The 23,704-nt window shown below is 42.1% G+C and overlaps 1 protein-coding gene across 1 annotated transcript; it reads left to right on the top strand.

The window, feature by feature from the left end:
- Positions 1 to 20,097: 20,097 nt before the first annotated feature.
- On the top strand, positions 20,098 to 22,825 carry LOC307061877 (serine/threonine-protein phosphatase 1 regulatory subunit 10-like; the record flags this gene model as incomplete). The annotated part of the gene is given in 3 exon segments (XM_079717251.1): positions 20,098 to 22,605; positions 22,609 to 22,730; positions 22,732 to 22,825. Coding segments are annotated over 3 exon segments (2,724 nt in total).
- Positions 22,826 to 23,704: the final 879 nt, after the last annotated feature.

The raw sequence follows: 23,704 nt of genomic DNA, 5'->3' as shown, positions 1-23,704 counted from the left end.
AAGTCCAGATCAGACCATTGAGGCTTTTCTTCTTTATTTTTAAGGCTTTTTTTTTTTTTTTTTTGAGGGAGGAGTTGTTTTTTTATGACTCTAATCATCCATAAGGCCTTGAATTTCCCTGATTAAATCTTATGGTTTGGAAATGAAAGGAGGAAAGTAGGTACATGGTTGTTGACTCCTGAATTTAATCATTGAAGAGTCCCGTTTGTGGTCATCAGATTACAATTAGATTGCACTTTGTCAAAAGCAAATAGAATGTTTATATCCTAGAGTTCAAAACCTGTGAGAGGTTTCTGTTCCCCAATTCCCTTCCAGGGGCTTGAGAGAGGACCCTGCACCACTGGCCACATTTCCCACTGTGAATTTAAAAGTCTCCAGAACACCAGGTCTTTGGAATAGCATTTTCTGCTCAACTGCTTACTCCCTGGATGGGTGAACACCATCTCCTCTTACAAGTGTCCTGTCTCTCACTATTATGCAAGTGGTTACAGACTCTGAAAAGAGACAGTTTTTTTTTTTTTTTTAAATTGAGTATAGTTGATTTATAATAGTGTATTAGTTTCAGGTGTACAGCATAATAATTCAGTTTTGGGGTTTTTTTTTGCAGGTTATATTCCATTATCTGTTATTACAAGATATTGGGTATAATTCCCTGGTTAATCAGTAAATCCTTGTTGCTTATCTATTTATGTATAGTAGTTTGTATCTGTTAGCACCATACCCCTGATTTGTTCCTCCTGTCTTCTTTGTCCCCTTTGGTAATCATTATATGTGAGATCTAAAAAATAATACAAATGAATATATACAAAAAAAAAAAAAACAGACTCAAAGACATAGAAAACAAATGTATGTTGCTTTCTTTAATGACTATAAATGAATCCTGCTGACAGGATATCAGGTGGAAATAAGAATAGGTGAAGTAAGTATATATTTTTTATTTGTGGATGGGGATTTTAAAGTTTATTTCTTTACATTGGTCAAAAGTCCTGATACACAATGTCTTCTCTCCTTTCAAGTCCCAGATCCCTCTCCTCCAGGAATTCAGAATTCTAACACCCAATGCCCTCTCTTTCCTCTCAAGCACACAGACAGGCCACGTAAGAAACAGGGATGAGTAAGGAAGCTGGGCTTAGGCAGCTCGAGTGAGCAGTGGGAACTAAAGATCACAGGATATACTTAGCTAATGAGCTGCCACCACCAGTCAGCTCCACCATGACCAGGCAAGAAGGCAGACCCCAGTGTGAGGCCAGAGCTTCCAATGCTTTCAAGAGAAGCTAAAAATCTTGATTACTAGTACACAAAATCTCTCACTGTTTCAATAGGGGCTCTTTTTTTTTCAGCACCATGCAGGCCAAACAAAACCTACTTGTGGGTGAGATCTATGGGCTGCCATTTTGTGACCTTTGATCTGGAGCAAGCTTTATTTACAACCATTCATTTGTCACAAAGTTGTCGATATTGTTCTTTAAATATTTCATATATTCAAATGTTCTCTCTCATTTATAAGTTCCTTTAAGGTAGGAAATATGTTTTTTCTCTTATACTTCACAGAATATCTTTTGTAGGATTGGACCCAGAATTGATTCTCTGCTAAAACAAAACAAAACAATAAAAACCACAACAAATTGTGTAATTAGAAGCCTGGAGTACACTATTAAGTGATCTTTGTGTGGTACACTGAAGGACAGAGGGGTGGTAAGAATATGATTTTCTATAGCCTCTGGTGTTCTCTTCTTCTGTGAACTTTGGAAATCTAGTCCATAATTATTAGTTTCCAACTCTCCTTTAAGAGACATTCCCTGTAAGTAAAAGTTCTGATTTCCTGGCTTGTGGATCTTCAGGCTACTACAGTACATCTTCCACTGCTGTTCCATATAACAGTACTTTCCTAGAGCAGTAGGCACTGGAATCATCTAGAAACTTATGCCACATGCCTAGGTTCATCTTGCCAGGCCTGGAATGGAGCACAGGGAGCTATATCTTGAAAAAACTCCCCAAGTGATTTTGCTGCACCCCTGGTGAGGAGGCCAACTTCCAGTGTCTAAACCATAGCTTCATGCTCTCTTGGGAAGAGGCATTGTGGGTTTGGGGCTTCTGACAATCAGAAATGAACTACCTAAAGGATGTGGTCTCCTTAGTTCTCCCAAATGAATAACATACAAGATGAAATTCCTAGAGTGGCTTTAACTCCTCCTATTTCCCGCTTCCACCCCAACACTTAAGCCCTGTTATACACATTTGTCTGCAGTAGCACAGAGCCCAATAATTCAAATGACAAACAAGATGACGTGGGCTGCTTGTGTGTACCTTGAATTTTTTTCTGGGTCTCAGTTACCTAAAACAGTCATCTGAATATTAACAAATATATATATTTAAAATTTTTCACCAGGAAGTTAGAATTCACTTTCCTCCCCAACTGCCCAAGGCCAGTTTATTGTCTCCAGGCCCAGCCGTGTTCGCATGCCAGGTGGCATTAATTTCTGTCTCCTTTGATCTTCTACAGTTCACATGGTTTGCTTTATATCATCAGTTATGCCAACTACTTTGCAAGTCACCTGGGGCACATGGAATGTCTTATCAATCACTGCTCTTGCTTGCTTTCTCTCTCTCTCAATATGTCTGTGCCCAACAAAGTACTCTGCACTATGCAGATGCTCATTAAATACCTGTTTGTTTGGTGGATGTTTGCATGTGATTTTTGTTGTGCCTTTCAAACATGTAGAGATAGACCATGATTTCTCACAGGTGCTCAATAAATGCTGTGAATAGATACCCTCAGCCCATTGGGAAATGTAGAGGGGTCGAATTTATGGTATCTTTTATTCAGAGCTGTGGGATAAATGATACCACCATCACATGGTGGGTCCGCAGCCTCACAGTTATTGGAACTAACACCTCCACACTTCGTGTTCCCAAGTTCTTTCCCTACAGCTGGGGATAAAAACATTGACTCCAGTGTCAGGTGGCTCCAACCTCTTCCTACCTCGAACAAATCACATATACTCTCTGTGCCTCAGTTCCCTCTTCTATAAAGTGAATTGAAGTCTCTTATAGAATTTCATGGAAGATCAAATGAGTGGATGTATATTAAGTATGTGGCATAGGACCTGGCATTTAGTAAGCACCTCGCCAGTACTGTTATTAAGTACCAGATTTTACCAGGCTCTGTGTTAGCCTAATTCCAGCCCCTGAAATGTCCCCTTTCCTTTATTATTATCTCTATTCCACCTTGCACTCCATTTCAATGCAATACTTTGCTTTTCTTGCCAGTTCCAAAGCCCGAAATGGGGTGTTCCTCATGGTATAACTGATTATTCCAGAGAGGGAGCCTGACTTCAAGGTTCAGAAAGACCCACCAGGATTAGGTGCCCTGAGTTAAGTGGCTGATAGTCAGAGGGAAAGATTCAGGGAAGAAATGTCCTTGCTAAAACATCAGATCAAGGGAATGAAACACCAGAGCCGACAAAACCACTGGTCAAGTTTTGGGGTCAGGTCAAACTGAAGGGAAGCACATCAAGCTGTGTCACAGGTTAGGATCCCAGATGGAGTTGCTCTGTGGGCCTGGCAGCCTGCATCTAATTCCTGGGGCCACTCTATAGTTGGACCACACCTGAAGAGTCTCAGAGGGATCAGATGCAAGGTTTGCTGCCTGGTTCCACCCAGCCTGGTCAACTGGTCCCAGAGAAACCTTTCTGTATCATGGAGACTATTCAGTGACTGATAACTGGTCAGAAATGGCTTCAAAAGTTAAACATTTATATTCCATGAAAATTTGAACTATCTCCCTTGACATAAAAGGCTCTGCAAGATAAGCCTTGCGCATCTCATGTCACGCTACTTCTTCAGAGACTGTACTCTGGTAGAATGAGTAACTGCTCGGTCTGGAGAATGCCAGCCTCATGAGCCTTGACACGAGCTTCTCTCTGCTGGAACTCACCTCTCGCTCTTACCACATCTTTGGTCTCTGTTAAAACCTCTAAAGTAAGTAAAACCCTTCACCTGTCTCTGCCAAATCGTTCTATTTCAACACCTTCCTTTTAGCCATTAAGCAAATTCTGTCCCAGTTTGTAAATATATATATATATATATTTTTGTTTGTTTGTTTGTTTGTTTTTTTGTCCCTTTACATTTTTTTCTGTTACCACACTGGAATAGAAACCCTATAACCAAAAGTGCAGGATCCACCTTATTCACCATTGTATCCCCAGAGTCTAGCCTGTCTCTTAGTGCTCAATTTTTAATGATGAGTGAATAATTTGTTTTTTTTAATATCAAGAACTTGGAACTATAGGCACTGTAACAGCTGGGAAGGTACAAAGGCATCATTCTGCTCCTGAATCTTAACTGCTTCACTTATGCTTCTTGCTTGCCTGATTACAATGCACAAGGTCAGTTAGCTGAGGATGTTGCTTTGTTTAAGGGAACATATCCAATCAAGGCAGAATGCAAAGGGTATTTCTCTTAAAAAAAAAAAAAAAAAAAAGAAAGAAAGAAAAAAGAAAAAAACCAGCCTAAGAATAAGATAAATATTTTTGAGGAAATGGCAGCAAATTATCTAGATTTTCAACTTGAACTCCCTAGTTCCCTGAAGATCTTTTCCCCTTCACTAACGGATTAACTTTAATGGCCTGCCATAAAGCGATAGCAGCAAACTTCTTGGGTGGTAAATGTCCAACCTTCTTTTCTAAACACACCGGGGGAAGGAAATCTTGCTCTGTAATGGAGCCAACAGTTACACTTGCTGGGCTAAGAGTTACAAGGGTCGTCAGGCCTCCTGCTTCAGGGCAGAAGTTGGTTACCATCTGGGCTCAGAAGAGATTGCTCCAAGACCCCTGCCCTGACATTGCACAATTAAGTGCATTTCAGTAAGGACTTCTGCTTTTTTTTTCATACCATTCCCCACTGGCTACTCTCAGAGGCCAGATTCTGGGCTGGATGGACCATTGGTCTGTCTCCACTGGGGCAATCCCTGTGTTTTGGTGGTCTTAAACAAACTTGCTGAGAGATAAATTGGATTCTAAGAGGACTTTGAGATAAATTCCCACAGCTATGAAGATAAAAACATTTGACCCCAGTTTTGATATAAGCAGTGGTCCCAAATAGTTAAAGTCATTTGCTTCATTTATTTTCTCAAATATCTCTGTACATGATAATGAATGCAGTTTGCTCTGCTTGGAGCAATTTCTCCAGTTGGTCTTCAGAGGTTCTTCACTAGGGCTTCTGTAAGCTGATTCATCTGTACAAGTGACCATAGGTGTATTTTCTTCTTTTGGTTGCTTGTTCAATCCATGACTGTATTCCCTCCTCCAACCTGTACTGTGTATTTAAGTTAAATATCCCTATCAACACATGGTTTTCAGCATGTGCTATTTCATATGAAAACCAACATGGAAAACCAGCTTTTTACTAAGTGAATTTTGTTAGGTACTTGAGGCTTAAGTGACACCAGAATTTTAAGACAAACCATAAAAGGTGATTGGCTTTGGTTAACTTTGCTTTGAGATCCTAGGTTAATTAATTCACTCCCCAAATGGGTTGGTACATATCGTGTGCTGGTGCTGTCAGTGTCTGCTCTCACTGAGATGAGATGGCATTCTAATATCAGAAGACTGTCATCCACTCCTAGGTCTACACCCAAGATAAATGAAAACATACATCCGCACGAAAGTGTTTACACAAATGTTCATGAGAGCATTATGAGGAATAGCCCCTTTTCCCCCCAAATAGAAAACAACACATACACCTATCCACTGATGGATAAACAAAGTGTGATATATCCATACAATGGAGTATTATTTAGCAAAGAAAATGAACTAAGTACAATTGACCCTTGAACAACATGGGTTTGAAACCTGTGGGTCCACTTACATGCGTAATTTTTTTAATAGTGAATACTACAGTATTACACAATTTGCATTTGGTTGAATCCATGAATGCTGGACCAAGGATATAGAGAACTCACATACATGGAGAGTTAACTGTAAGTTATATGCAGATTTTTGACTGTTCTAATAGTTGGCAATCCTAACCCCCGCCTTCTTCAGGGGTCAACTTTACTGATATATGTTAAAATATGTTGAATTTTGAAAAGATTATTCTAAGTGAAAGAAGTTGGACGTAAAAACACATGTATAATTCTACTTATATGAAATGTCAAGAGTGGTCAAATCTACAAATCTGTGGTAGGGACAGAAAGTAGGTTAGTGGTTGCCAAGGGCTGTGAGAAAAAGAAATGTGGAATGACTGCTAAGGGGTATAGGGCTTTTTTTGGTGTGGGGTAAATGTTCTGAAATTAAATAATGGTGATACTTGCATAACTTTGTTAATATACTAAAAACCACTGAATTGTACACTTTAAAAGTGAATTTTATGGTATATGAATTATATCTCAATAAAACTGTTGTAAACAATAAGATACTCAGTAAGCAAGGAAATAGATAGCAGAAACATTAGGTAGTGAAATAAGCTCCATGTAACCAGATGGAAAATGACCTGGAAGGAGATGCTGTTTTGTATCAGGGGGTCAGGAAGGGCATCTCTGAGATGACATTGATTTGAGAACTCAATGGGGAAAAGGGTCCTGTTATGTGAAGCTTCTAGAGGAGGTGCATCACAGGAAGAAGAAACATAATTAGTGTATTTAAAGCCTGCAAAAAGGCCAGTGTACCCGGAGCAGAGTGATAAGTGGTGAGAGAATGATTCAAAATCAATTCAGAGATGTAGGCAGAGGCTAGATCTGGTGGAGCCTGTAGAACATGGCCTACTTTAACAGGAAACCACTGGTGAATTTTAAGCAGTGGTGAGACATAATCTTATTTACATTTTTAAATAGACAACCATTTGTGCTGTGTGGAACATGGATTAGAAAAGCAGAGAGTGGCTAGGAGTTGTTGCAGTATTCCACATCAGAGATGAAGTGGTTTAGACCAAGATGAGAGCAGAGAAATCAGTCAGGCCGATCTAGAAATATTCAGAGGTAGAGCTGATGGGACTGAAATAGATCCATGATTCAAAAAGCTTTTATTGGCTGCAATAGAAAGCTAAACATACATTCACAAAGACAAGCACGTGATTTTCAGAGCAGCGCTGTTACTAATAGCACCAAAAGAGAAACTACCCAAATGTTCACTAACAATAGCACAGCTAAGTACATTGTGGGGTATTCACACAGCAGAATACTATACCAGCAACGAGAATGAACAACTGTTAAGGGAAAGAAACAAGACACCAGACTCCATTTAATATTATCTCATGTATACAAAATTGGAAAACTGGTTCAATCTACAGTGTTTGAAGTCTGAATAGTGGTTACTCATGCTGGGGTGGTGACAGGAAGAGGGCCCAGAGGCAAGTTTCTGGAGGTGTTGGTAGTGTCCTTTTTTTGTTTGTTTGTTTGTTTTGAGTGCTAGTTACATGGGTTGCTCTGTATTTGAAAATTCACCAAGCTGGAGACTTGATTTTTCACCTCTGTGTATGTATATCTTACGTCAATATAAAGTTAAATAATGAGCCCAAATTGACATGTAAATATTTATTAGGGATTTTGATATTTCTGATTCTAGACTCAAAAAGTACCTGGAGTTAAAATTACTTGAATCTATAGCATGTAGACAATATTTGAGAGTTCTTATCTTGGTATGATAATATGACATGGCTACCAATAATAACCTGAATGTAGTTTTGGCTCCATTAATAATGGAGTGTTATGCCTTTTGGGCATTGTTCCTACATTTCCTCAGCCATCATGACCAACTTCCTTGGTACATACATTTCTAGGCTTAGGGACCTTCTTGTGGATATTTTATAAAGGACTCTTGATTTGGGAATGGAGCTAATAGTTTAATACTTTAATTTATTAATCTATTTATTCATTTGTTTATTTATTTTATTCTATTTAATAAATTATTACTAATTAATGAGTATCTACAATATGCAGATACTGTGTTGGTGCTATGGAGACAAAGGTAATGAAGACATTGTCCCAAATCTCAAGACAATCCTATTTTCATATAGGTGAGACAGGTAAATGAATAATTATAATGCACAGTGGTAGAGGACAATCAAGTCCAGTGTTCATGTTAATTTGATATCACAAGGTAATAATATCTAATAATTAGGACCCCTTCTGTACTCTATGATTGTAATATTTTATATTTGACTTACTTCTGGGTTGGGGGATTGGGTTAACTATTATCCCTCCTATTTTACAGATGGGAAACTTTTGGACAAAAAGTAAGGAATTTATCCAAGGTCACCAAACATAGGTGATGGTTGGTCTCAAGGCTTTTGTCTTGCAGTCCTCACTGTTCCCTGGAGACCAGGAGGCCTTCCCAATAACACTGAGCACCTCTTATCTCCTTGGAAACAAATACACAAAACACTGTATTGATCGTTTTATCAGTTTCTAACAGGTAAGAATTGGTGCTGAGAGTAATTCAAAGTATTAGCTCTTCCCTGTGAGGCAATTTATTGTGCTTGTGACAAGGCAGAGCTTAGGGAACCTAGAGATTCAGAGGGTTTTATTGTAAACCCTTGGAGTCAACACAGTCTCCTGCTCTTTACTGGAGACAGATCAGGGCTGCAAACATGACAACCTACTGCTCTCACTCTAAGCATGGCTTGGGATTCCAATTTCACTCACCAAGAGCCAAAACAGGAAAGAAATTGTAAGTAAGGCTGACAATAGTTCTGGGTTTTAAGGCCATTTGGGCCCAGGGGAGACCATGTCTTAGAATACTGTTACTTTTCTTACCAGATTCTTAGTGACCTTTAATTTTTATCTTCAAGCAGAATATTTCTCAGATTCTTTCTTAGTTTAAAAACTCTTTGATCAAAGGCATAGTATGAAATAGCCTTATTGAGTGGTACTCTGGTAAATTGAAAGAGAGTAGGGGATTAGAGGTCGGTCTCCTAGGGCCTCATCTCCCCACAGTAGACAAGTAGGTGGTACAAATGTGGGTTCAGAGCTACTGCTAGGTTTCACGGAGCTCAAGTCACAAACCACTGTAAACCTAGTAATTTAACAAGCTTTAAATTGTCTAGGAATTAGTCTTCTGTCTATTAATTCTATATATTTTATTTGTTCATTGTTCTAGACTCTCAAATCACATTCATATACTTACTTTGTCCATTAGCTACCTTTCAAATAAGCATCTGAATGATATGCTTTATATACATTATCCCATTCATCCCATTTCTGGCCTCAGCTGCCAGGGCAGGGCAGGGTGCCTCAAGCCAGGCTGGATTTAGGGCAAGCTCGCTGGTCTCAACCTAGTTGCCTTCTGTGTCACTCTCTCAGGCTGAGAAGAAACTCAGGACATCATTCCACAAGCCTCCTTCTGACTGACGTTATCATGTCGCAGAGTATATGTTGTCGTGACACTATAGGTTGTGCTGGAAACCTGATAGGGAAGATCCCTTGCCTTCCAAGTGTGGGGCAGGGCAGAAGCTGCCCAACCTCAGAGTCACTCTCCTGGAGTCAGGCAGCTGACCTCTTCCCGGGGAGGATCTTAGGTAGGGGATTGCTGAGCACAGAGTCTACCTCTGCCGTTCTTTCATCATCCCTGTCCCCAAAGACATAGGCTTCGTTGGTCCCTTTTCTTTCCTATTTCACCTTTCACAGGGTTCTCTCTCCAGACTCCTGGGACTGTTTTGTTAAATGAAACACAAAACATAAGGAAATTCCTGTCAGGAGACATTTCCTTAGGCCATTCTATCCCTCACCTCGTGTTCTCTACAGGCACATCACTGCTCTGATGCCTTAAGAACCTGGCCAGTAATTCCCAAGCCTTAGTACAAATCAAGGACTTTGGGATTTCTTATATGTGCTGACATCAGGGTGCCTCCATAGAGTTTATTTAACGCAGTAGATCTGAGTGGGAGACCAGGAATCTGCATCTTGAATAAGGATTCTCCCTCTCCTCTCCACCGACCTCCCCAAACAGGTGATTCTTAGGTATGATTTATTTATTTTAACATCTTTATTGGAGTATAATTACCTTAAAATGCTGTGTTAGTTTCTGCTGTATAAGGAAGTGAATCAGCTATATGTATACATAATATCCCCATATCCCCTCCCTCTTGTGTCTCCCTCCCACTCTCCCTATCCAACACCTCTAGGTGATCAAAAAGCACCAAGCGATTTCCCTGTGCGATGCAACTGCTTCCCACTAGCTATCTATTTTACATATGATAGTGTATATATGTCCATGCCACTTTCTCACTTCATCCCAACTTACCCTTCCCCCTCCCCATGTCCTCAAGTCCATTCTCTACGTCTGCATCTTTATTCCTGTCCTGCCCCTAGGTTCTTCAGAACCATTCTTTTTTTTTTTTTTTTTGCTTTTTTTTTAGATTCCATATATATGTGTCAGCATATGGTATTTGTTTTTCTCTTTCTGATTTTACTCTGTATGACAGACTCTAGATCCATCCACCTCACTACAAAAAACTCAATTTCATTTCTTTTTACGGCTGAGTAATATTCCATTGGATATATGTGCCACATCCTCTTTATCCATTCATCTGTTGATGGACACTTAGGTTGCTTCCATGTCCTGGCTATTGTAAATAGAGCTGCAATGAACATTTTGGTACATGACTGTTTTTGAATTATGGTTTTCTTTGGTTATATGCCCAGCGGTGTGATTGCTGGGTTGTATGGTAGTTCTATTTTTACTTTTTTAAGGAACCTCTGTACTGTTCTCCATAGTGGCTGTATCAATTTACATTCCCACCAACAGTGCAAGAGGGTTCCCTTTTCTCCACACCCTCTCCAGCATTTATTGTTTGTCGATTTTTTGATGATGGCCATTCTGACCGGTGTGAGATGATATCTCATTGTAGTTTTGATTTGCATTTCTCTAATGATTAATGATGTTGAGCGTTCTTTCATGTGTTTGTTGGCAATCTGTATATCTTCTTTGGAGAAATGTCTATTTAGGTCTTCTTCCCAATTTTGGATTAGGTTGTTTGTTTTTTTTTGATATTGAGCTGCATGAGCTGCTTGTATATTTTGGAGATTAATCCTTTGTCAGTTGCTTCATTGGCAAATTTTTTCTCCTATTCTGAGGGTTTTCTTTTCTTCTGGTTTATGGTTTCCTTTGCTGTGCAAAAACTTTTAAATTTCATTAGGTCCCATTTGTTAATTTTTATTTCCCTTTCTCTAGGAGGTGGATCAAAAAGGATCTTGCTGTGATTTATGCCATAGAGTGTTCTGCCTATGTTTTCCTTTAAGAGTTTTATAATGTCTGGCCTTACATTTAGGTCTTTAATCCAGTTTGAATTTATTTTGTGTATGGTGTTAGGGAGTGTTCTAATTTCATTCTTTTACATGTAGCTGTCCAGTTTTGCCATCACCACTTATTGAAGAAGCTGTCTTTTCTCCATTGTATATTCTTGCCTCCTTTATCAAAAAATAAGATGACCATATGTGCATGGGTTTATCCCTGGGGTTTCTATCCTGTTCCATTTATGTATATTTTGGGTTTTGTGCCATTACCATTCTGTCTTGATTACTGTAGTTTGTAATATAGTCTGAAATCAGGGGGACTGATTCCTCCCCTCCGTTTTTCTTTCTCAAGATTGCTTTGGCTATTTGGTGTCTTTTGTGTTTCCATACAAATTGTGAAATTTTTTGCTCTAAGTCTGTGGAAAATGCCATTGGTATATTGATAGGGATTTCATTGAAAGTGTAGATTGCTTTGGGTAGTATCATTTTCACAATGTTGACTCTTCCAGTACAAGAACATGGTATGTCTCTCCATATGTTTGTATCATCTTTAATTTCTTCCATCAATGTCTTATAGTTTTCTGCTTACAGGGCTTTTGCCTCCTTAAGTTGGTTTATTCCTGGGTATGTTATTCTTTTTGTTGCAATGGTAAATGGGAGTGTTTCCTTAATTTCTCTTTCAGATTTTTCATCATTAGTGTGTAGGGATTCAAGAGATTTCTGTGCATTAATTTTGTATCCTGCTTCTTTATCTAATTCATTGATTGGCTCTAGTAGTTTTCTGGTGGCATCTTTAGAATTCTCTATTTATAGTATCATGTCAGCTGCAAAATTGATTGATTTGTGTATATTGAAGAATCCTTGCATTCCTGTGATAAACCCCACTTGATCATGGTGTATGATCCCTTTAATGTACTGTTGGAGTCTGTTTGCTAGTATTTTGTTGAGGATTTTTGCATCTATATCCATCAGAGATATTGGCCTGTAGTTTTCTTTTCTTGTGACATATTTGTCTGGTTTTGGTATCAGGGTAATGGTGGTCTTGTAGAATGAGTTTGCGAGTGTTCCTCCCTCTGCTGTATTTTGGAAGAGTTTGAGAAGGGTATGTGTTACCTCTTCTCTAAATGTTTGATAGAATTCACCTGTGAAGCCATCTGGTCCTGGGCTTTTGTTTGTTGGAAGATTTTTAATCACAGTTTAAATTTCAGTGCTTGTGGTTGTTATGTTTACATATTCTGTTGCTTCCTGGTTCAGGCTCAGAAGGTTGTGTTTTTCTAAGAATTTGTCCATTTCTTCCAGGTTGTCCACTTAATTGGCATATACTTGTTTGTGGTAATCTCTCATGATCCTTTGTATTTCTGCAGTGTCAGTTGTTACTTCTCTTTTTCCATTTCTAATTCTGTTGATTTAAGTCTTCTCCCTTTTTTTCTTGATGAGTCTGGTGAATGGTTTATCAAATTTTTTTACTTCTCAAAGAACCAGCCTTTACTTTTATTCAACATTGCTATTGTTTCCTTCATTTCTTTTTCATTTATTTCTCATCTGATACTATGTTTTTTCCTTCTGCTAACTTTGGGGTTTTTTTGTTCTTTCTCTAATTGCTTTAGGTGTAAGATAAGGTTGTTTATTTGAGATTTGTCTTGCTTCTTGAGGTAGGATTGTATTGCTATACACTTCCTTCTTAGAACTGCTTTTGCTGCATCTCATAGGTTTTGGGTCATCGTGTTTTCATTGTCATTTGTTTCCAGGTATTTGTTTTGATTTCCTCTTTGATCTCTTCAGTGATGTCTTGGTTATTTAGTAGTATATTGTTTAACATCCATGTGTTTGTATTTTTTACGTTTTTTTTTTTTTCCTGTTATAGTCTTGTAGCATTGTGGTCCAAAAAGATACTTGATATGATTTCAATTTTCTCAAATTTACCAAGGTTTGATTTGTGACCCAAGATATTATCCATCCTGGAGACTCTTCCATAAGCACTTGAGAAGAAAGTGTATTCTGTAGTTTTTTGATGGAATGTCCCATAAATATCTATTAAGTCCATCTTGTTTAATGTATCATGTAAAGTTTGTGTTTCCTTATTTATTTCAGATGATCTTTCCATTTGTCAAAGTGAGGTGGTAAAGTCCCCTACGATGATTGTGTTACTGTTGATTTCCCGTTTTATGGTTGTTAGCATTTGCCTTATGTATTGAGGTGCTCTTATTTTGGGTGCATAAATATTTAAAGTTGTTTTATCTTCTACTTGGATTGATCCCTTGATCTTTATGTAGTGTCCTTCTTTGCCTCTTGTAATAGTCTTTATTTTAAAGTCTATTTTGTCTGATATGAGAATTGCTACTCCAGCTTTCTTTTGCTTTCCATTTACATGGAATATCTTTTTCCATCCCCTCACTTTCAGTCGATATGTGTCCCTAGGTCTGAACTGGGTCTTTTGTAGACAGCATATATGCAGGTCTTATCTTTTAACCATTTAGCCAGTGTACGTCTTTTGGTTGAAGCATTTAATCCATTTACATTTAAGGTAATTATCTATATGTATATTCCTATTAACATTTTCTTAATTGTTTTGGGCTTGTTATTGTAGGTCTTTTCCTTTGTGTTTCCTGCCTAGAGAAGTTCCTTTAGCATTTGTTGTAAAGCTGGTTTGGCACTGCTGTTTTCTCTTAGCTTTTGCTTCTCTGTAAAGGTTTTAATTTCTCCATCAAATCTGAATGAGATCCTTGCTGGGTAGAGTGGTCTTTGTTGTAGGTTTTTCCCTTTTCTCACTTTAAACATGTCCTGCTACTCCCTTCTGGCTTGCAGAGTTTCTGCTGAAAATCAGCTGTTAACCTATGGGGGTTCCCTTGTATGTTATTTGTTGCTTTTCTCTTGCTGCTTTTAATATTTATTCTTTGTATTTAATTTTTGATAGTTTGATTATTATGAGTGTTGGCATGTTTCTCTTTGGATTTATCCTGTATGGGACTCCCTGCACTTCCTGAACTTGATTGACTATTTACTTTCCCATAGTACTGAAGTTTTCAACTATAACCTCTTCAAATATTTTCTCAGTCCCTTTCTTCTTCTCTTCCTCTGGGACCTGTATAATTTGAATTCTGATGTGTTTAATGTTGTCCCAGAGGTCTCTGAGACTGTCCTCAATCCTTTTCCTTCTTTTTTCTTTATTCTGCCCTGTGTTATTTATTTTCACTCTTTTATCTTCCAGGTCACTTATCCATTCTTCCGCCTCAGTTATTCTGATCTTGGTTACTTCTAGAGAACTTTAAATTGCATTTGTTGTGTTGTTCATCATTGTTTGTTTGCTCTTTAGTTCTTCCAGGTCCTTGTTAAAAGTTTATTGCATTATCTCCATTCTATTTCCAAGATTTTGTATCATCTTTACTATCATTACTCTGAATTCTTTTTCAGGTAGACTGCCTATTTCCTCCTCATTTGTTTGGTCTGGTGAGTTTTTCCCTTGCTCTATCTTCTGCTGTGTATTTCTCTGTCTTCTCATTTTGCTTAACTTACTGTGTTTGGGGTCTCCTTTTTGCAGGCTGCAGGTTCGTAGTTTCCATTGTTTTTGGTGTCTGCCCCCAGTGGGTAATGTTTTCTCAGTGGGTTGTTTAGGGTTTCTGGTGGAGGGGGCTGGTGCCTGTGTTCTGGTGGATGAAGCTGTATCTTGTCTTTCTGGTGGGCAGGACCATGTCTGGTGGTGTGTTTTGAGGTGTCTGTGAACTTATTATGATTTTAGGCAGCCTCTCTGCTAATGGGTTGTGTTGTGTTCCTGTCTTGCTACTTGTTTGGCATTGGCTGTCCAACACTGGAGCTTGCTGGTCGTTGAGTGGAGCTGGGCCTTAGCATTGAGACAGAGCTCTCTGGGAGATCTCTTGCTGATTGATATTATGTGGAGCCAGGAGGTCTCTGATGGACCAATGTCCTGAACTTGGCTCTCCCAACTCAGAGGCTCAGGCCTGACACCTGGCCAGAGCACCAAGACCCTGTCAGACACAACTCAGTATAAAAGGGAGAAAAGAAAAAGCAGAGAAACAAATAAAATTAAAAAAATAAAGTTATTAAAATAAAACAATTAGTAAAATAAAAATTAAAAAAAATTTTTTTAAAAGAAGAGAGCAACCAAACCAATAAAAATCCACCAATGATGACAAGCACTAAAAACTATACTAAGAAAACCTGGACAGACAGAACCCTCGGACAAATGGTAAAAACAAACCTATACAGAGAAAATCACACAAAGAAACATACACATACACATTCACAAAAAGAGAAAAAGGAAAAAAAAAATATATATATCTATATATAAAAGGAAGAGAGCAACCAAATCAATAAACAATCTACCAATGATAATAAGCTTTAAATACTAAACTAAGGTAAACATAAAACCAGAAATAAATTAGATGCAGAAAGCAAACCGCAAGTTTACAGTTATTCCTAAAGTCCACCGCCTCAGTTTCGGGATGCTTCGTTATCTATTCAGGTATTCCACCGATTCAGGATACATCAAGTTGATTGTGGAGATTTAATCCACTGATCCTGAGGCTGCAGAAAGAAATTTCCCTTTCTCTGTTTTGTTCGCATAGCTCCTGGGGTTCATCTTTGGGTTTGGTTCCACCTCTCTGTGTAGGTCACCCTCTGGAGTCTGTTCTTCACCCAGACAGCAAGGGATTAAAGGAGCAGCTGTTTTGGGGGCTCTGGCTCACTCAGGTCAGGGGAGGGAGGGGTATGGAATGCAGGGTGAGCCTGAGGTGGCAGAGGCCAGCATAACATTGCAACAGCCTGAGGCACACTATGTGTTCTCCTGGGTAAGTTATCCCTGGATCACGGGACCCTGGTAGTGGTGGGGAGGGGAGGTGTGGATAGTGACCTGTGTTTGCACCCAGGATGGTTGGTGGCTACACAGCAGTGTTAGCATTTCATGCCCATCTCTGGTGTCCACACTGATAGCCATAGCTTGCACCCATGTCTGGAGATCATTTAGGTGGTGCTCTGAATCCCCTCTTCTCGTGCATCCCAAAACAGTGGTCTCTTGATTCTTAGACAGTTCCAGACTTTTTCCCAGACTCCCTCCCAGTTAGCTGTGGTGCACTAGCCCCCTTCAGGCTGTGTTCACGCAGCCAAACCCAGTCATCTCCCTGGGGTCTGACCTCTGAAGCCTGAGCCTCAGCTCCGAGCCCCCACCCACCCTGGCAGGTGAGCAGATAAGCCTCTCAGGCTGGTGAGTCCTGGTCGGCACCTATCCTCTGTGCAGGAATCTGTCTGCTTTGCCCTCTGCACGCCTGTTGCTGCACTCTCCTCCATGGCTCCAAAGCTTTCCCCCTGCCCACACACCCGTCTCCATCAGCTTCCAATGAAGGGGCTTCCTAGTGTGTGGAAACTTTTCCTCCTTCACAGTTTCCTCCCAGAGGTGCAGGTCCCATCCCTATTCTTTTGTCTCTGGTTTTCCTTTTTTTCTTTTGCCCTACTCAGGTACGTGGGGAGTTTCATGCCTTTTGGGAAATCTGAGGTCTTCTACCACGGTCCAGTAGGTGTTCTGTAGTACTTGTTCCACATGTAGATGTATTTTTGATGTATTTGTGGGGAGGAAGTTGATCTCCATGTCTTACTCCTCCGCCATCTTGAAGGTCCTCTCTAGGTTTGATTTTAGAGTCATACTTTGAAAAACACTGTTAGGCCAGGGAGAGCCACTGCCATTACATCTGTAAAAAGCTCTCACTGTTTGAGGGAAATCTATTGAATAATGTTATTGATGTAAAAATATAGACAAACATTTTGTTTCACATAAGGAGAAAGTGTTGTGTGTAAAAGTGAATTTGCACAGCACCACTAGACTTACCATTTCAAATTTAGTGCTTGGATTATGGAATCAAGGTAATTTGATAAAATTAATTATTTTCATGTCTCCTCTCTTCACTTTGGTGTTATGAAGATGAATTTTATATTTTGGAGCCATCTCAGGCCACTTTATAGAGAAACTATACAATAGCATTTGACAGTTTGTGGTTGACTTGTTCAGAGTCTTTGCTGTGCATGGCAGGGGTAGCCTCAGCATCACTGTTCAAATCAGAGAACAGCAGGTTGAAATGCTGCTTTCCTGGGGGATTCTCCTGATCAGAACCTAAACTTCCTCCCTTGACCACTCCTTAAGAGTGGGACGTAGACTGAGGCCAACACCTCACATGGCAACTTGGTTAAATTTGTTGACTTTGCAAATAAGAAATATGAATTTAATTCAGCTTTCTTTTCTCAACCAAATAAGTGTACTGGATAATGCAAGCTAACTCTATGAAGAATAACAATCATCATTATTAAGAAAATGACATGTCCATTTTGTTGATGTTTTGCTTTGTCAAAATAATCACTTTGGAGTAGAAATCTAAAAGCTGAGTGTGTTGGGGGTCTCATTACTTCATTGTCACAGCCAATGATGTTACCAGAAGAAAGTGTTTTCTGTAGCTCTTGGTTAGAGTGACTCACTCTGCTAATAACAAGGGAGGATCAAAATTGCAGCCTTAGATTGGAATTTACCCTGTGCTTACACTGGATGTTCTATTGCCAGAAGTTGGAAAAGCTAAGATTACCATATCATTCTGTTCCTTAGCCAAATTGCTTGCATTTCTGTAAATATCAGGGTAGTGTTGGAAGTACATTTGATGAGGAGTTAGATCCAGAAGTAGTCCACTTCCTGCCGTTTAGGAAGTATAATCTTGAGAAAAAGCCTTCCTCAATTTAACTCTTATTTACAGTAGCAGCATTTAAGAGCATTAAGTTTTGATTCAATAGAACTAGATTCAAGCCACACTTTCTCTTAAGTTGCTTTTGAGAAAATACCTCAAATTCTTAAAGCCACAGTTCATCTATAAAATGGGGATAATAATAGTAGCTACCTCTCAGTGCTGTTGAAATGATCAAATTATCCAATATATGTAATGTGCTCAGAAAAGTGGCTGACATAAAGTAACTTTCAGCAAAATTTAGCTAGTAGTGGCTATTTCAGTGGTTATAGCCTCCTCTGTAAACATGGAATAATAAAACCCCCTTGCTTAATTTCCTTTTTGGTTTATATAAATAAGCAATTACATAAGTAAATGAGTTTTGGAAAGAGTAAAGAGCTGCATCATTGCTATTTTTTATTTTTAGTATTAGCATTGGAGCTGCTTGGCAGAAGTAGCCTTGTTGCAGATTCTGTGTATCTCCCCAAGAGAGAAAAATGTATTAACTCTTCAGTTCCATTAGAGCCCAAGACAAGAATATGAATACCCAGAAAGCAATGGGCAAGGGAACATCTGATATGAGAATGGCATATAGGTTAGTGTCTACTTGCCACTACTGCTGGAGGAATTCACAGTGGTCCAAGGGGTGATCAGAATGATGTTCCTGGATAGAGAAGAGGGATAAGGGGAGGGCTCAAATGAAAAGGAGCCATGGTAAATGACAGATGTTTTCTATGGAGATTGCTGGTATAGATCTTCTTGACCTATTCTGAGCTCCTACCAGCAAAATTGTGCCATCATAATAGTCTGGTTTTCCTTCTTTCTAATTTTCAGTTACTACACTTATTCCCCTCCTTCCAAAGTCTATTTCTTTTTCCTTGTCTAGCCTCCCTGAATCCTCTTAATTTGAGGTTTAGAGGAAGTTACCAATACCTTAGTGGGGAAATTAGATCTGTGTTTCTAGGAGTATTAGCAATTTAAAAGCTTCTCTAAGGGTAAAAATTTCCAAGGACTGAATTCATTATGCTAACATTTTAAGAGATAATGATAACCAGTTCTGAGTACTTTACTGATGCTGTTCAAATCATAGGTATCCAGAGAAGTCTGTGTTATTTACGCCAACGACCAGCTTTCTTTAGAGCAGAGGGAAAATGAGAACAGGAAGCTTTAGCACTAAGTGGGACTTTGGGGATCTTTTGTTATTACTGATCAATAAATAAGGTCAAAGTTACTCATTTAAAACAAATTAAGGAAGCGTGAAAGGGGAGCCGTAGGGAGGGGCCAATTTCAACTGCGTCACAATCGAATTCGACCACACAATTGCGTTTTTGCTGAACCAGCCACTACGACTCTTAGATCCCACTCTTACAGTTTGTACTTTAAGCAATTTTGAAGTCGATTTTGACCGCGATCCTCTCACTGCGTATGCGCCGGTCTGATTCTACCAACCCTTGGTGAGAAATGATCTCGACGGCGGAAGTGGTGGAAGCAGAGGAAAGGGAGGGGCTAGGCCGCTAGGTCAAGCGTACGCGTTCGGAGGCCAGGAAGGAGGCGGAAGAGGGTGCCCGGGGGAAGAGGCTGAGCGAAGGGTAAGGCAGGATAGCCAATCAGCTGGTTTGAATTTTCTCGGAGAAAGACGGGCCAGCCACGAGGAGAAAAGAAACAAGCCGCAGCAACATCTAAGCCCTTGAAAGGATCCTGAGAGAGGGGGGAAAGGGAAAACAGCAGCCACCAGCCCAACCACTTGTGTCTTCTGAACCTTACCACCTATCTTGCCCACCCCACCAGCCCACGCTGCCTGGGACTTGAAATCTGTGGCCGAAGGACCGTCACCACATAACTTCAAAAATAATCAACCACCCTCCCTTCCCAAACCCACCCAAATTCACTCATCCAGCGTTTACTTTTTTTAATCCACTCAGAACTTTTTTTCTAAGACCCCCCTCCCTACATGGAGTTGGGTGGGGGGGAAATGAATACTGAGTTGGCCTTTATTTTTTTAAAGGAGACTTTTTGATCCAATGAGGCCCCCCAAATAATTGAGTTTTGGGTCCTGGTTGGTTGGTTTATTTTTTTTCTCCAAAATTTTAACCCCCTCCCCGCCTGAGCCCGAGGTGCTGACGTCGCAAAAAAAATTGGATAAAAACCTCGATCATGGGTTCGGGTCCCATAGACCCCAAAGAGCTTCTCAAGGGCCTGGATAGCTTCCTTAACCGAGATGGGGAAGTCAAGAGTGTGGATGGGATGTCGAAGATCTTCAGTCTGATGAAGGAAGCACGAAAGATGGTGAGTCGATGCACTTACTTGAACATTCTCCTGCAGACACGTTCACCAGAAATATTGGTCAAGTTTATTGATGTTGGTGGTTACAAGCTTCTTAACAATTGGCTGACATATTCAAAGACAACCAACAACATTCCCCTCTTGCATCAAATTCTGCTGACCCTGCAGCACCTACCACTCACTGTTGACCATCTCAAGCAGAACAACACAGCCAAACTGGTGAAGCAGCTGAGCAAGTCAAGTGAGGATGGAGAGCTCCGGAAATTGGCCTCAGTCCTTGTCAGCGACTGGATGGCAGTGATCCGCTCCCAGAGCAGTACCCAGCCTGCTGAGAAAGATAAGAAGAAATGGAAAGAAGAGGGAAAGAGTCGAACCACCCCTCCTGAGCGACCGTTGACTGAGGTGAAGGTTGAGACTCGGGCCGAGGAGGCCCCGGAGAAGAAGAGGGAGAAGCCCCAGTCCCTCCGAACCACGGCGCCCAGTCACGCCAAGTTCCGCTCTACCGGACTAGAGCTGGAGACCCCGTCTTTGGTGCCTGTGAAGAAGAATGCCAGTGCAGTGGTGGTTTCTGACAAGTACAACCTTAAACCCATCCCCCTCAAGCGTCAGAGTTCCACAGCTGCCGCAGGAGATGCTGTGCCCCCTGCAGAGAAGAAATACAAGCCACTCAACACAACACCCAATGCCACCAAAGAGATCAAAGTGAAGATCATCCCGCCACAGCCTATGGAGGGCCTGGGCTTTCTGGATGTGCTCAATTCAGCCCCTGTTCCAGGCATCAAAATTAAGAAGAAGAAGAAGGTGCTGTCACCCACAGCTGCCAAGCCAAGCCCATTTGAAGGGAAAACGAGCACAGAACCGAGCACAGCCAAACCTTCTTCCCCAGAGCCAGCACCTCCTTCTGAGGCTATGGACACAGAACTTCCAGGGACCCCAGTTCCCCCTGTTGAAGTCCCAGAGCTCATGGATACTGCCTCTTTGGAGCCAGGAGCTCTGGATGCAAAGCCAGTGGAGAGTCCCAGAGATCCTAGCCAGCTGACCCGGAAAAGCAGGAAGAGGAAAGCTGTGACCTGTCCTGAGGAGGGCAAACTGAGAGAGTATTTCTATTTTGAACTGGATGAAACTGAACGAGTGAATGTGAATAAGATCAAGGACTTTGGCGAGGCAGCTAAGCGAGAGATACTGTCAGACCGACACGCGTTTGAGACGGCCTGGCCTCTGAGCCACGACAACATGGAGGAGAAGGTGCCCTGGGTGTGCCCCCGGCCCCTGGTGCTGCCCTCGCCTCTTGTCACCCCTGGAAGCAACAGCCAGGAGCGGTACATCCAGGCTGAGCGGGAGAAGGGGATCCTTCAGGAGCTCTTCCTGAACAAGGAAAGTCCTCACGAGCCTGATCCTGAGCCTTATGAGCCTATCCCCCCAAAACTCATCCCCCTAGATGAGGAATGTTCCATGGATGAGACCCCATATGTTGAGACCCTGGAGCCTGGGGGAACCGGTGGCTCACCCGATGGGGCGGGTGGTTCCAAGTTGCCTCCTGTTCTGGCCAATCTTATGGGAAGCATGGGTGCCGGGAAGAGCCCCCAGGGTCCTGGAGGAGGAGTCATCAATGTGCAGGAGATCCTCACCTTCATCATGGGTAGCCCTAACAGTCATCCCTCAGAGGAACTGCTGAAGCAACCAGACTATTCAGACAAGATCAAGCAGATGCTGGTGCCTCATGGACTCTTAGGCCCTGGTCCCATAGCCAATGGTTTCCCACCGGGAGGCCCTGGGGGCCCCAAGGGCATGCAGCACTTCCCCCCTGGGCCTGGCGGACCTATGCCAGGTCCCCATGGGGGCCCTGGGGGCCCTGGTGGGCCAGTGGGTCCACGTCTCCTGGGTCCCCCACCCCCTCCCCGGGGGGGTGATCCCTTCTGGGATGGCCCAGGTGACCCCATGCGGGGTGGCCCGATGCATGGGGGACCAGGTCCGGGGCCATACCATAGAGGCCGTGGTGGCCAAGGTGGGAGTGTACCACCTCCTCTTCCTCCTCCATTCCGAGGGGCCAGAGGAGGTTGCTCTGGAGGAGGACCTCCAAATGGACGAGGGGGCCCTGGTGGGGGCATGGTCGGAGGTGGTGGGCATCATCCCCATGAAGGCCCTGGTGGGGGCATGAGCAGTGGCAGCGGACATCGTCCCCATGAAGGCCCTGGCAGTGGCATGGGCAGTGGGCATCGGCCCCACAAAGGCCCTGGCGGTGGCATGGGTGGTGGCCGTGGCCATCGTCCTCATGAAGGCCCTGGTGGAGGAATGGGTGCTGGTGGTGGACATCGACCCCATGAAGGCCCTGGACATGGGGGGCCCCATGGCCACCGGCCTGATGATGGCCCTGGTCACTGAGGCCACGACCATCGAGGGCCACCCCCTCATGAGCACCGTGGCCATGATGGCCCTGGCCATGGCGGAGGGGCCCACCGAGGGCATGATGGAGGCCACAGCCATGGAGGAGACATGTCAAATCGCCGTTTGTCGACATTTCATGATGAAGGGTAACTGCCGCTATGAGAACAACTGTGGCTTCTACCACCCGGGTGTCAATGGGCCCCCCCTGCCCTAGGGACCACCTGCCCACCCCGCCCACACTCCTGTGGACTACAGCCTTGCTCCTTCCACCCTTTTATGGCTTCTGTGGGGCCCATTTTCCCCTTTCCCTAGCTGATGAGGAGCCGGCCCCCTCAGTGCCCACCTGCCTGGGTTCCTGGGGGTTTTCTGATCACTGGTGCGCATTGATGTACATATTTTCCTCCAGTATGGGGAGGAGAGAGACTGGACACATTCTGTACCCTGGACTGCTGAAGAGGAGACCCGGTTGGCTTCATTTTTTGAGGAGATTTGCCCTTTATGCCAAGCGCCTCTCTGGTATTACCCTTTATGCCTGAGAACCTAAAGCTGGTTATCCTGGAGAACACCTCTACTCTCCTCTTGTGGGTCCTCCACATGCACACAGAACTCTGACACGGGATCAGCTGCACTTATGAAATCATCCCCGCCAAATTCATGCTTCCTCGTGGGGTGGGGAGATGGTAAAAGGGGTATTGTGTATCCCACTGCACTGAGAGGACTCAATCAGGCTGGATTTGAGTTCTGGAACACATCATCCCCACTCCTCCCCTGACACAGGCTTTACATTGAGTCCTTTCTCAAGTAAGACGTTGCAATCTTCCGTGAACACCCAAGTTTGCATCATGGGTATGCTAGGTTCAATGATGGCAAATTCACATCGGCATCCGGTGAAAAGTTTTAGCTGGCATAGGTGAGGCCACTGGTGGTGGTCCACCCTTGCCTGCAGCTTATTCTGGAAATTAAAACACTTCAGTGAGACCAGCTTTTCAACTGAAGCCCGGTGTGCTGGGCATGCCAGTCACACTACATGCACTGCCTCTGGGAGTTAGCGTGCTCCTGGCCCCCACCTGGAACCTTGTGGGTGTGAGGCCTC

The sequence above is a fragment of the Hyperoodon ampullatus genome, assembly GCF_949752795.1.
Source record: "Hyperoodon ampullatus genome assembly, chromosome: 13".
NCBI classification, from domain to species: domain Eukaryota; kingdom Metazoa; phylum Chordata; class Mammalia; order Artiodactyla; family Ziphiidae; genus Hyperoodon; species Hyperoodon ampullatus.
This window is presented reverse-complemented; position numbering and strand designations above follow the sequence as displayed.